This window comes from Rhea pennata, chromosome 17, assembly GCF_028389875.1.
Source record: "Rhea pennata isolate bPtePen1 chromosome 17, bPtePen1.pri, whole genome shotgun sequence".
In the NCBI taxonomy this organism is placed as follows: domain Eukaryota; kingdom Metazoa; phylum Chordata; class Aves; order Rheiformes; family Rheidae; genus Rhea; species Rhea pennata.
The window spans coordinates 9,509,702-9,522,990 of NC_084679.1; the positions used below are offsets into that span (position 1 = coordinate 9,509,702).

Here is a 13,289-nt window from a genome sequence, read left to right on the forward strand (position 1 = left end):
CTTCACCTGGCTATGCATACCTCAAGCAAGTTGTTCTACTTTGTTTTGTTTTTCTTTCTCACCTCCAGTATTTGTGGATCATGCACAAATGCCCACTGTTCCCTCATGGTCTGTAGCCAAAAGGCATCACCATTATAGGCTTCATTTTCAAGTTGTAGCTTGCTGATGACATGCAGTTCCTCCCAGTCATCTTGATTTTGCTGTATGGCTCTTGCCCACATAATTGACAGTAATGATGGGAAACACTACACCCAGGATTGGTTATAGCCATTAGCTAATAACCTCAGTTACAGAGTAAGGCCCATCTTAATTTTGCCAAGCTAGTGATGTCAGTAACAAATCCTCCCCTTGCCAACACGCATATGTCAACAAAAATCCCACTGAAGCTGTGCTCTGTTAGCATAACTGGGGAGTTTGGAGTAAAATATGTACCAGCAAAAAGCACAGATTTTACAGAACACATTGTAATCCCCACAAAGAGACTACATACAGGCCCTTACTGTTGATCAGGCTTTAGAAATACTTGCTGTCCCCTGTCCTGAATTGAAGGTAGGGCCTGTTCAAAATAGGCATGTACGGAAGCTGCAAGAAGCATATACCAAGTTTCAGTTAGCCTTTTTTTCTCATCAAATTTGTGTATCTTTTACATATATATTGCTGCTTGAGTGAAGAGCTGGATACTTATTATATAGCTGAAAAATAACACAGATTTGTTCCTGTAAGATTCCAAGATGTGCTCACTGTATCTGAAACCAACTTTGATTAGCATTCCACAGGTTGTAGTTTTCTAGATCCAATATTATAGTTAATGTAATCTGCAACCAATATATTTGTGGAAAACATGTACTGATTATGCATCATGGAATGTCCTTCCTGGGGGAAAATTACTCAGATGTAATGTACTTTTCAACCTCTTCCCTCCTGAGGAAAACAGTAAACAACATACAGCGTATTAAACCATGCACTGAATTAAGCTTTGGTACAAGATAGCTACATGTTAGGTTTTAAGTATGTGGAAGCATTAGCATGTCATTTCCAACTGTGATCTTGAATTATGCATATAGATAACTGTACGACAAAGATGAGAGTACAGTCAGCTTTTCCACATTGTGACAAAGCTAAGCTACTTCAACACACACATACATACACTGTGATGCACATACTGCATGGATTTCAGAGATGGACTGCTGACTAATGCAAGTTATCTGAGGTGAGAATAGCAGGTGTGTGTTAATACTGAGTCAGTTTTCCTTGTACTTCAGAGGAAGTTCCAGACTCCAAAATGAAAACTTTCTTTTTGAGGGCTGAGTAGTGTGCAGTCCTAGTACCTCAAGAAGAATGCTAAATGCCTTCCCATTTAATCATACTGCTCAGATGTTTGTGCCCAAGTAGTCTCTAACCAGTAAGAAAATGCCTCCAAGATTGAAATCAATAACTTGTTTGTAATTCCCTTCTTGGAATTTGGTGTAAATAAAAGTCTCTTGGGAAGGAGTACTTGAAATACAGATTTCCTGACACTGTAACTTAATTCCTGGAAGCATTCCTTTCTCAAGACTGTGGTAAATGCTCCCAGAGCTTATTGGGGTTTTTGTGAGGGGCCACAGTAGTAGAAATAAGAAGCAGGTAGTTTAAACACTAGATCAGAATATCAACGTGGGAATCGTGCAGGAAGTGGGAAAATATACAGCTATTGCTTTGAACTTTGCGGCTTATGCAAGAATAGCTAAAAGGGCAAAGATGTGTAGTTCAAATCTCAAACTCAAACCCTTGACTGAGATTTTCAATTGTGATAGAATATAAGTAGTTTTAAATGCAGTATGACTTAAAGCATAAAAGAGATGCTTTAAAAAAAATAAAAATAGAAAAGAGAATGATGCTAGAGATGGGCTCAGTTCAAGAGCTTTTCCACCACTTGCCTATAATTGTTCTCACTAGGACATCATCCACCATATGGTGAAAAGCTGCACAGTACCTGCCTGGCACCAGTGTTTATGGATAGGTATTGTAAATTCTGAAATTTTCAAAGATTACTTTTTCATTTGTTTATAGATGATATTAAATTTTTTAAAACAACTTTCTTGCTCAGGTTCACAAAATACACAAACTTGTCAACTCTGGCATATCTGATATTACCATCCGTTCAGACAAGAAGATCTTAGCCACAGCAGGGTGGGATCATCGCATCAGGATCTTCGGCTGGAAAAAAATGAAGCCCTTAGCAGTGCTGGACTACCACACAGCCACTGTCCATTGTGTCTCCTTCTCAGATCACAGAAACCCAAGTGAGAGACTGCTAGCAGCTGGCTCGAAAGATCACCGCATCAGTATCTGGTCAATATATACTCAGGCATGACATGTTCTGCACTTTCATGGGCTAGAAAGCAAAACTGGTGAAGCAGTAATTTGGATCTGGATATGGGGAAGCAATAGAGCCTATTTCCAGGCTGAAGTGAGAGTCTCTGGAAAGTGTTGGATTAATTTTTATGCTGCTTGTTCAACAGCAATGTTGCAAGTTTTGTTTTCGAGAGAGGGGACTTGATTTTTAAAATTTATCGTAAGTGGAGCAAAGCTAGTCATGAATGAAGACACAAGACAAGTAGCTCCAAGTTCTGTTGCAGGCTTTGCCATGGCTTTTTCTTTGGCAAGTTGCTTGACAAACTATGCCAGTTTCTTCTTTTGTGAAAAGGGACTGGAATCTCTGAGACTTCTGTTGGGGAAGAATACATCTGTTTGTAAGTCATTTATGTATCCAAGCCTCTGAATCGGTGTAAAACATGACTCTGTCTTGAGAATTTATACCATTAAACCACCTCCAGTGGTTTCTCATTGTCAGTTACTTTTTCTTCTCTGTAACTGAATGGCTATCAGAGCAACCTTGATTTGTTCACACTTCTGTCAGTTTCCAACTTAAACCAACAGCCAGGAATGTGACGAGGGACGGCCTTTGGCATTTATGAATTTCATTATGTCTCCTGTCACCTCAAGCCTTGCAATTAATCACAAGAAAGAAAGAAAGAAAGAAAAAAAAAAAAAAAAATCTTCCCCTGCCCTGCATTGCAAAGCTATGTAAAGCCTTTTACATAGCCAGTGCTAAATCCTTTCCATAGACTGACTAGCAGAAGGATTTAAACTCAGCAATCCAATTAGCACCTTTCTCCTTCGAGAGTTAGGGGTAAGTTTTCAGCATGGCAAGTCTGGGATTCAGCTACACAACTCCTATTAACATTAAAGGGAACTGCATGGATAAATCCTTATCCACAGAGTGCGAATGGATCCATTAGCTTGTCATCTCTATTGTTATGGAAGCTGAAATTCATTCATAAAGTGTTTTTTTTTTTCTTGTTTCAACCATGAGACAGCAATAGCATTCTTTTAAAAGATAAACTGGACATGGAACAATCCATTCATAGATACCTTAGTGTTGGAGTCAGGTTTGTCAGGAAGTTGCAGTTATAACTGTAGTACTGAGCCAATTAGCAATTGCTAGTTTGTTGATAAAGTAATTTAAAAAGGAGGCAGCCTGCAGACTAAAACTCAGCATCACCAACTGAAGTGTTTTGTGTATCAGCAGTGCTGCTCTGTTGATATTTTATTGGAAATATTTGTTTCTGCCTCTGTATTAGCCTGGACATCAAATAAAAGTCACCAGAATTGTAATGAGCAGCAATATCAAAAGACTTCTGAAATTATTTCATGGAAAATGCACAGGCAAATTGTAAGGTCTGCTACCCAGCTGTGCTTTACAGGCAAAGAGAATACTATTGAACTAAAAGTCTAAAGCACCAAGCCTGATGTTCTTTCCATTAAAATACAGAAACAGCATATTGTTGCCAGGCTTTCCTAAATGAAACTTGGCCTTTCACATTTTGAAGTGTGATGACACTTTAAATAATTTCTTTCTTTGATTATTTCTTTACTGTTAGGTAGCTGCATGGAGGATCACATTGCAGTTGAAATTTAAGACCCAATTTTGAGTGATCCTGAGTTAAGGGGAGGTGCTGGTGTCCATTACATCTACCAGATACAGTTGTATAGATGATAGTCTTTCCATCTCCACATGTCATCCACTGCCCACATGAAGGAGGAGCTATCCAGCCAGTACAAGATCCTCCAGGCCGGCAGCCTTATGGAATGAGAAAGAGACCTCCACAAGCCTATTGCTGAAGGAAACTTCTCCCCCTTCTCTTTAGGTAGGTCGAAATCAAGTGTATATTATAATGTATCGTTATAGAAAACATCATTGTCATGTGTGGTCAAGATAGATACTCTTCATTAGGCAGCTTTCAAAGAGACTTCATTTTGGCTGACCTGTCTTGTAATGTACCACAGATAAAGCCTCTCAGGCAGCCCTGAGCTAGTGTCCCATCCGTTTGAGTGGGATTCTGTATACATTTAATTTTTAAAGCAACATAACCCAGTGCATAAGCACTTGGGTTTTAGTCTCCTCTCCACTTAGATTCTAAATAAATTATTTAAATATTAAGTGAACTAAGAAGCGGACTGCAAGTCTCCACCTGCTCAGGGGAGCACCCTGTGCTTTAACCTGTGAAATCACTCCACCTTCAACAACAAACTCAAAGCAATGAATACAGCCCATGTGCCAGAACCTCCTGCAAGGTGGTGGCTAGGCACTGTCCTGGAAGGTGAAGACAGTTCTGCATCTCCTCAAGCACTGCCCCAATATGTCCTGTGTCAGACATGAACACTCTACACCCCCATAGACCCATCTCCAGGAGGCACAGAGTTAGAAGCATAGCTACTAAAGTCATTTTGTGTGGAGCATGAGCAAAGCCAACAATGCCTTCTTGAGAATCCTGCTATGGAGGCATGGTACTCCTCAGTGCTGGAGCCTGACATGGTTTTAGACTATCATCTGAAGAGCTTGCTTCTAAGCGAAATCTAGTTTCCGCTGTTTATCTCTCAACCTCCACCCCCCCACCCCGAAGATTCACAAGCAATCCCTGAGTTGCAAACCCACACTCAGCTGCCTCTCCCAACCAGGCATCCCAGCCATTAAAAATTCATTTCCTCCTCCCATTCCCTAAGGATCTTGAGAGCTTTTCTGCAGTGCCACTTCAGAGATGAGAGGGGATGGGGTGGGAGGAGGGCATGGAGGGAGAAGCATTTCTTTTTTCTATGGCACCAAACAGCAGCCTAAAGAGCTGGACAATTTCCACAGAATTGAGAAATGTAGGTTTAATTCTCATCCAGGAGAAAAAGAAATGAAATCTACAGCTCACCCATCTTAGGTCAATGATTACTGTACAAAATGAGACTGGCTGCACCTACTCCTTGTAAAGAAGTAATCATTCTCCTCCTTTTGACAAGAAAAGACTGCTTTGCCACCAGAGAGTACTCTAGGCTACAAGAGGAGCTGGGTTAGGATACAAACCTCTCAGTATTTCAGGGAAACTCTTGTACAGCATACCACTTGTTGTGAATGCCAGTGATGAGCATTAATGCTCCAAAGGCGTTGTGAGTATTGAAGGTATTGTCATAACCTAGCTTCTGTGCCAGACACAGCTGGCTTATGGGCTGGGTCACATTCATCCCAACCTAAGCAGTATTTCCCCTCTTGTGTTCTAGCCCTTCAGTCCCAATGCAATATGCAAAAATGTGTCTTTAATGAAGAACTGTGCACCTTACATCCACAGTAGGAAATAACTTTCGATGCAGACACCATAATGTTGGCACAGTGGCAACCCCTCCAGGAAGAACAGATTAATACCCAATGTCTTAATAAAAATGCTCTTAGATCAAAGCCTGAGAGTTAGCCACTGAGTGTAATTTTTTTCTCTGCAGTAGCCTTTTAATGTCAATGTGTATAATAATTATGGAGACTCATAAGAGAGGCTTAGATTTATTAATAAGCTTCTTGGAAGCTACACTAAGATTGTTAGCTATGTGCCTGCACATCTAACTTACTGGCCTTTGCTTTTGTTTTAAAAGTCAACTCAGTCCTACAAGCAGAAATGGAAAATGAGGGCATGAAATACATCTGTAATCTTGCTAGCAGACAGACGGACACACACACACACACAGACACACACACACACACACAGAGGTGAAGCGGTTCATCAGCCTCAATAGGAAGGCGCATGTATGTGGAGCTGCTTGCAAGAATAGACCTAACCTGTATTTATTTAGGTTCCGTTACCAAAGAACTATCCCTGTGATACTTTTGTGTGTTATAGCAACAAACTCATTAATATCTTACATGATAATTAATTTTTAAAAAAGCCCTCTCCAGTCAGTGGAATTTCAATGTTTTTCTCATGAGTTTTGTTCTACTGAACAAACAGACTATAGTAATTTGATTTAGAGTTGAATCTAAATGTCATTGTTTGAATGGGAACTGCAGTCTTCTAAAAAGTGTATTATTTGCTTAAGGAGCAGACCTGGACTTTCCTAAAGTAGAATGCTTTTCAACATGAGGGACAATCTATACAGACTGTAAAAATACAGTTATTTGACTGCATCTAAGATATAAAAATGTTTTCAGAAAAATTGTTAAAGATCTTTAAAAACCTGTAATATTAGCATGTTTATCACTCAAGAGTACAGCTGACTTGCTAGCAAGTGAAGAGCTACCTTAAGCTGCTGGAGTTAGCTCTGGAATCTCACCTGCCAAAAAAGAACAGGACTAGCCTGTACCTGGCCTAAAGGATTTGGGAGTGAAGGTGATGACAGCTAAATTATTACAAAAGGCTTCCTCCCAAGAATCATCATCTTTGGCACTGTGAGAGGGAAGAAAGCAACCAGCATTTGTAAACTAATAGAAATAAATCCTAAACATTAGCATTTGTGTAGCAATTACATGGAATATTTATCACCACTGAAATGAGTGGTGATCTCTGACCCTCAGATGTTTTCTGCAAATGAAACCATTGTTCCAGCCTCTTTCTCTTATCTGTACATAGGCCATAAAGCATTCCAAGTCTAGGTGTAGACGAACAAGGAAAGAGTTTATTAACTGTATTTGTAGTAATGAGTGGAAAAAAAAAAAGGAAGCAGGCTGAGGGCCTGCAGTGAGAAAGTTGTTAAATTTAGCCCTATATAATGCAATTGCGTTAATAAGCCAATAAATTATTGTGTGCAGCTTGACCTGGATTGTTGCAAAATTTTGCCTTTTATAGGGTGGAGTTTTATAGTTAAGCCAATACTAGCTTCTGGATTGGTTTGTTCCTTAGCACATTTAGGATGCGTCTACAAAGCCAGCTCACAAATTAATAAATCTTTTCCTTATTTCAGTCTGCCAAGAAGAAGTTAAAACACTGACTGCTGCAGCAGCCATGTTAATGATGTAAACCAAAGGACTGAGGATTAAACAAGGATTACTGAGTGCTAAATCAATGTTTCCTTTTCTGGCTGTATGTCTGTGGTGTGAAAGTATGGATCATTACATAAAACATGGCACATGACTGCTTGGATTAATACTACATTTTAAAGCAATGCTGAGACACAAGGTTTGATGTTTAAGCCTGACCATTCTGTGTGCTATCAAGAAAGTGATGGCATGAGCAAGGAAGAAGGCATGATTTTTTCCCACTATTTGCACTATTTTGAAATTCCAGTACTAGAGTAATTTTTCTGATACACTTGGGTGTGCTTAATCCATGCACTACTCTTTTAGGAGCATTCTGAGGTTTGTTTTAAAATGTGAAGAAAACTGACAAGAATTAAAAAATCATACTGTTTTGGCAATTCCTTAAGTATCTCATAGTATGAAATTAACAAAAAAAGTCTTGCACTGTCCTGTCAGATACAGAAGAAATAAAATTTTTTAAATAGACTTAAATTGAAGCACACAGGTTATTAGACTTGCCAACAATTTCAAAAGCAAGTAGCCATGTTCTGGATATCAAATTCTTTGTTCCCTGACCTTAAAACATACTCTCACCCCTTTTAAGACAAGACCAGCAGCCTAACTTTACAGGCCATTCTTGTGTATGGTTTTATTTGTCCCCTCATCCCCCATTCTTGTCAAATAATCCTATTTCCTATTGGAAATAACAGGATTGTTTGGGTTGAGGCATCTGCTCCCCTTTTTTAAAGATATTACCTGACTTTACTCAGCCAGAGTAGTGACAACTCCTCCCCCTCTCCCCCTAAAACATGTCTGAGGAGGTATATTCTAAGTTTTAGCTATTAGTCATTTACCCCCCTTCCTCAATACAATCCATCACAAAATCTTTGTCACAATAAAGTATTATTAAACCGCATAGTTGGGACTATGACAACAGCATCTCTCAATTGTGAATGTTTCGTCAATCTATCTGATTAACAGTACGAAATACAACTATGAGCAGTATTGCATATCACTTTATCCTGACTTTACCAGGAGGACTTTGATGAACAGTTCAGTTTTGTAAGGGATAGTTTGGAGGGCGGGGGAGAACAAGACCCAGACCAAAACAAAGAAGCCTGCCTCCATAACTTAAGAGGATACAAAGATTCTGGGAAGTGCAAAGGCAAAGGAAGCTAAATGAGGTGCCAGGTTCCTTGTGGAAAAAAGGAAAATGAATGACAGGAAAGAAAAAAAAAAGTACTTAAGAGTAAACAGATGGTGATAGGTCTGTCATTTTAAACTTGCAAGTCAACTTATTTCATCTTCAGAAGTATTTGTTGTCACTCACATCCCATTTAAAAGTGTTGGAATATTAGGAAACCCTATAAACTGCAACATGCACTGCATGTCTTCGGAACAATGTAAACACACTGTCTAAAAATGCATGTGCTCTCCCAGAGGAGTGTATATTTATTGCTGTACTACAAACAGTGGCAACACCAAATGTTATGATGCCACTAGAGACAACAGCAGCAGGAAATGAGTTCTTGAAGAAGCTACACGTACTGAAGAACCATCTCAGATCAGTACTGACTTGTCACGAGGGTGACATGGCAATGCAAGTATTTATTACAACAATTTATTTCAATTGGAACTTCTGATCTTTTAAAAAAAATACTGATCAGTCTGAGATTACAGTTGAATGCTCTTTCTTCCAGTTTATATTCAAAGTGCATGCAAATTAGAGTGGCAAGAACCTGTGGCACTTTTCAGACAGCCCTGATCCGTTTCCTCCCAGCTGCATAGGTATTAATCCTGATTATGTCCAGATCAGGGAATCTAGGGAGCATGTTAAAATTCTGAGTCAGACTTCTGCTCCATAGTTCTGGCATCTCATGCATGCAAAGCTATATTTTCCAGCTACCTGTAGTACTGATTGCTATAGACATGTTCTGACACTGGTAGGAGGCAAGGTTAGTGCATTGAGCCTCCATAATAATTTTAATCATGACAGGGAATGTGAACACAGTATTTGTCTTGATGGTAATTAAAAGAAATGTTGCCAATATGAAAGTTTAATGATTCTTGGATACATAGTCTTTGGACACAGAAAAGCACCTAGGCTGCTTTTAACATAATATTTACTAAGTATTATCTTTTCAGATTTTTTTTTTTTTTTTTTTTTTTTTTTGCCTCTGATATTTTGATGGCATGCATACTTGGCATCACGCTAAATAGAGACACAGAGTCTTCAAAGTGTTATCTCTTGAGCCCATCTGGTTTGAAGTAGCTGACAACAAGCAGGAAAGGGAATAGAATGAAAGACTCACTTCATTTTTGCTGAAATAAAAGATTTGTAAGGCAGTGCTCAAATTAAAACAGATTGAGAGGAGGGATTCTGCACTCCCCTCTTGCCATTCCTCCTCTGCCCCTTAAGATGTTTGGAATGGGAAGTCTTCTTCTGTGACGCCCTCCACACAGTGCTAACTCTCACTACGGGGGCTCACATCCCACCCAGTGGCAGCTGAGGCAGGCAGGCTGGAGCACAGAAAGGGAGGAGGAATGAGGAGGAGTCTGCCCAGTGGAATGAGGGACAATGGGCACAGTAAGCAAGCAGGGTAAAAAAGCAAACACTAAAGCAGAGCCCTTGTCCATCAGTCAAGTGAAGGCCATTCAAAAAAAAAAAAAAAACTAGTAGTGCAAACACTTCAGATGAATGTGCTTCGAGCAGTTTTACATGCTGTTTAGGCTGTTTTTAACTTCCTTTAGCAATTTACAAATACAGTCCAAGGATTTCAGTCTGAGTGCCTGGACACTTACCTCTGCAGTTACCCGTATTGCAGGCAGATATAGAACATAGCAATGGTGTCAGAAGACTCCTACCCTGCCCACTAAAACAACCAGTAGGTTAGTCACTTCAGAGAGAATGCATTTGGTAGAAAAAAAAAATCCGTCTACCAATGCCCACTAAGTGCTATTCATACAAAACTTAGGAAACACTGTAAGCGCCATCTGGTAACTAGAACTCAAGGCTGAACAGAATTAGAAGGGCACTTGCTTTCTGAATGAGGCAGACTATAATGAAATGCTCATCCTTTCATGGAGGTGATGAGAGGCTATCCGTTATCATTACGGTAGCACTCTGGTAGCATCAGCTGGAAGTTGCTATACCAGCTTGCATGATTTTACACCATGTAACAACTAGTGTTGCAAATACATTCTCTTTACCTTTATAGAAGTTTTGCTGCTCAGTATCCTTACAGAATTAGGTCCTAAATGTGACTTGTCTGGCTTTTGTTTTTAATCACTTTGTTACTAGTTCAAATTCATACATTTAACCTAAATATGAGTGAGTGATTTATTATTTTCTATAGGCTGCTCTTCATAAACTTTTGAAAAAAAACTGGGAAAACATTTAATTTCCCATATGGAAAGAACACATTTATCATACTTTACTTGGATACTTGGCTGAATATTGCTCATATATGCAAAACATATGTGACATATTCAAGGCTGAATTTCATAAAACAGAAATGCTATGAAATGTGATATAATAAATATATTACAGAGACATATGTGGCCAATTTATAAAACTATAATATCTTTGGTAAATTTATAATAGGTCATTTCTATTAATGGGGAGGGTGGTAGATGCATTTTTCTGGCATATGTAACACATGCAGTACTTTACATAGCCTTCCAGAGGGGAGATGGACCTCTGAAAAGAAGAGCTGCACATGCACATGTATAGTGTATATAGGACACGGCCATATGTTTCGGGATTAGTACATAATGTTAAACGGGCCCTTGCTTTTTACATTGATTGTGTGTACAATACACTGGGGAAACAAAAGTATAGAATACGCTGCTTAGAGATCAGCAAACTTCTAATGCACTAGGTAGCTTCACATAGACATTGGGTGTCACTTGCTTCAATAAAGAACACGTTTACTAAGCACACACCATGTTCATAAGGGCCAATAATAGAAAATTTTGAGTACAGTTGTTTTCCTCTAGTTGTTTTAATCACTCTTGTCAATTAAACGTCTTACAGATTGATTAAGAATAATTAAGTAAAAAAATGCATTTGTTTACAAAAAATTACATACATTTTAGCCACTCTACTATATTCTCCGACTCTCCATAATACTGTGTTTAAGCAACATCTAAATTATTGCTACCCTTATTTATGCCTGTGCACTTTGAAGATAAAGTCTTGGTTTACTAAAATGAATCTGTATTTTTCTCTCAGATTGTATATTTACAAGTTTGGGCTCAAGCTCCTTAAGTGGTCCTTTTGCGTGCGTGGATGAGCTAATTGCTGCAATGCACAACTCTTTCCTCTGGAGGGAGCTTGCTCTTCAGGCACGGCCGGACAGGCAGGTGTGCATGTGTGCAGCATCCTTCGTTCACCAGTGCTGTGGTGCTGGGATACCCCACTCACCTTCCAAACCCGATTCCCCGATCCTACTGGAGTGATATGTTATCTGCGGTCTACTCAGGCAATTTAATATAAATGGCAGATCAAACTATTGCAGCCACCCTCTCAATAGCTCCTCCAGCAAAAAGCTTTTGGTCTTCATGCCATCCGAAACTGAACAACGGAATGAAAAGTAACAAGAAGCAAAATCTACATGTGTGAGAGTATACACACACACTCCATCCCAACATACATACATTCAACAGACTTGCAGCAACTTCTTGAGCTCCTCAGATGGAGGTGCTAAAACTTGCTTTATCAGTACTGCTGCATTAGCTCCTCAATATTCCTCTGGGGAGGCCTCAGCTTCTGCCACTACCCTACAAAGCACTGGGGAGTACCTAAATTGTTTCCAGTGGCTGTGGGGACCATTTAGACGTTTTACATGGGCAGAATGTTACACAGTTCGTGCGAACTTGTTTTTCTTATTCCTTTCAGGGCAGAACAAAGCACCATTGCCCCTTGTGATGTGTGCATCCTTGGACAAGTTGAAATACATTTGCAAGAGTGAATGAGGTCTCCTTGGCAGATGGAGGACAGCATGAGGTGGCCCCATGTCACACAGCCCGAATAACCATGGCTGGCCACAAAGGATGAACTAAGAAAACATGTGTTAGTGGGAGACCCACACTGTCTCCCAGAACATCTGTATCCAGGTAGGGAGTAGCCACTGGGCTAAGGAGAACCTCTGAATGAATTAACTTTTCTGGGGAATTTCACAGCATTACCCAGAAAAGGGCATCCACAGCAGGCTGGGGAAGCTGCCCCATTTACACACTCACATGCCTGCTCTTGGGCCTTGTGCTCAGCCCTTGCTGCCCTGCATTAGGGGCTCCTGCAGGAAGCACTGCAGCAGCTCAGGCCCCCACTGAATTCTCTCCACAGAGGAGTGAGGCATGTGGGATACAAACCCTGGGCAGAGGGCACAGAGGAACTGAGACTTGCCCCTTTTCCCTCTGCAGCAGCTCCTCATAAGCAGGCTATGATCCCTTGCTCCAGGGCTGAGGCAAAGGGTGAGGATGCATGCCTTTACACAAGCTATTAAGCTACTCCTGGTCATTTATAACTTTTTTTTTTTCCAGGGAGGAGGAAGAGGGAGGGAAGACTATTTAAGTTTGCCAAGGTTGCAGCATTCCCTGTAGAGAAGTCTTGGGCTTCCTGGCAAAGGATGCAACATGGCAGAAGTAAAGGGAAACCCAGCAAGTCATGAATAGCTAAATGGTACAGAGGTCTGTAGAGTGTGTGTGTGTGCGGGGGGGGGGGGGGGGGGCAGGTTAGAGGGTAGGTGCTTCTGCTTATGGCTGGCAGAAATCTGAGCATAAAGACCAGTGGAGCTCCTACCAAAAGCAGGAATCTCACTGCATGCAGAGATGATTCTGCAGGTGAATATTTGTTTTTCATGATCTCACAGATGGATCTTGCCCATCAGACCAGGTTGGGATAAACCCTACAGGGCTCAGTAGTTGTATAAACAGTCAACAAACCTGATCCAGGCCTTTCCTGTGTGGTCTGCCCTCGTGG

At 40.3% G+C, this 13,289-nt stretch overlaps 1 protein-coding gene across 1 annotated transcript in view; it reads left to right on the forward strand.

The window, feature by feature from the left end:
- The window catches only part of GNB1L (G protein subunit beta 1 like), a 42,262-nt gene extending 39,427 nt beyond the window's left edge, over positions 1-2,835 (forward strand). The window contains exon 7 of the mRNA XM_062590138.1: positions 2,087-2,835. Within this exon, the coding sequence (XP_062446122.1) occupies positions 2,087-2,353 (267 nt within the window). The 3' untranslated portion in view covers positions 2,354-2,835. The remainder of the gene's footprint in view (positions 1-2,086) is intronic.
- The last annotated feature ends 10,454 nt before the right edge of the window (positions 2,836-13,289 follow it).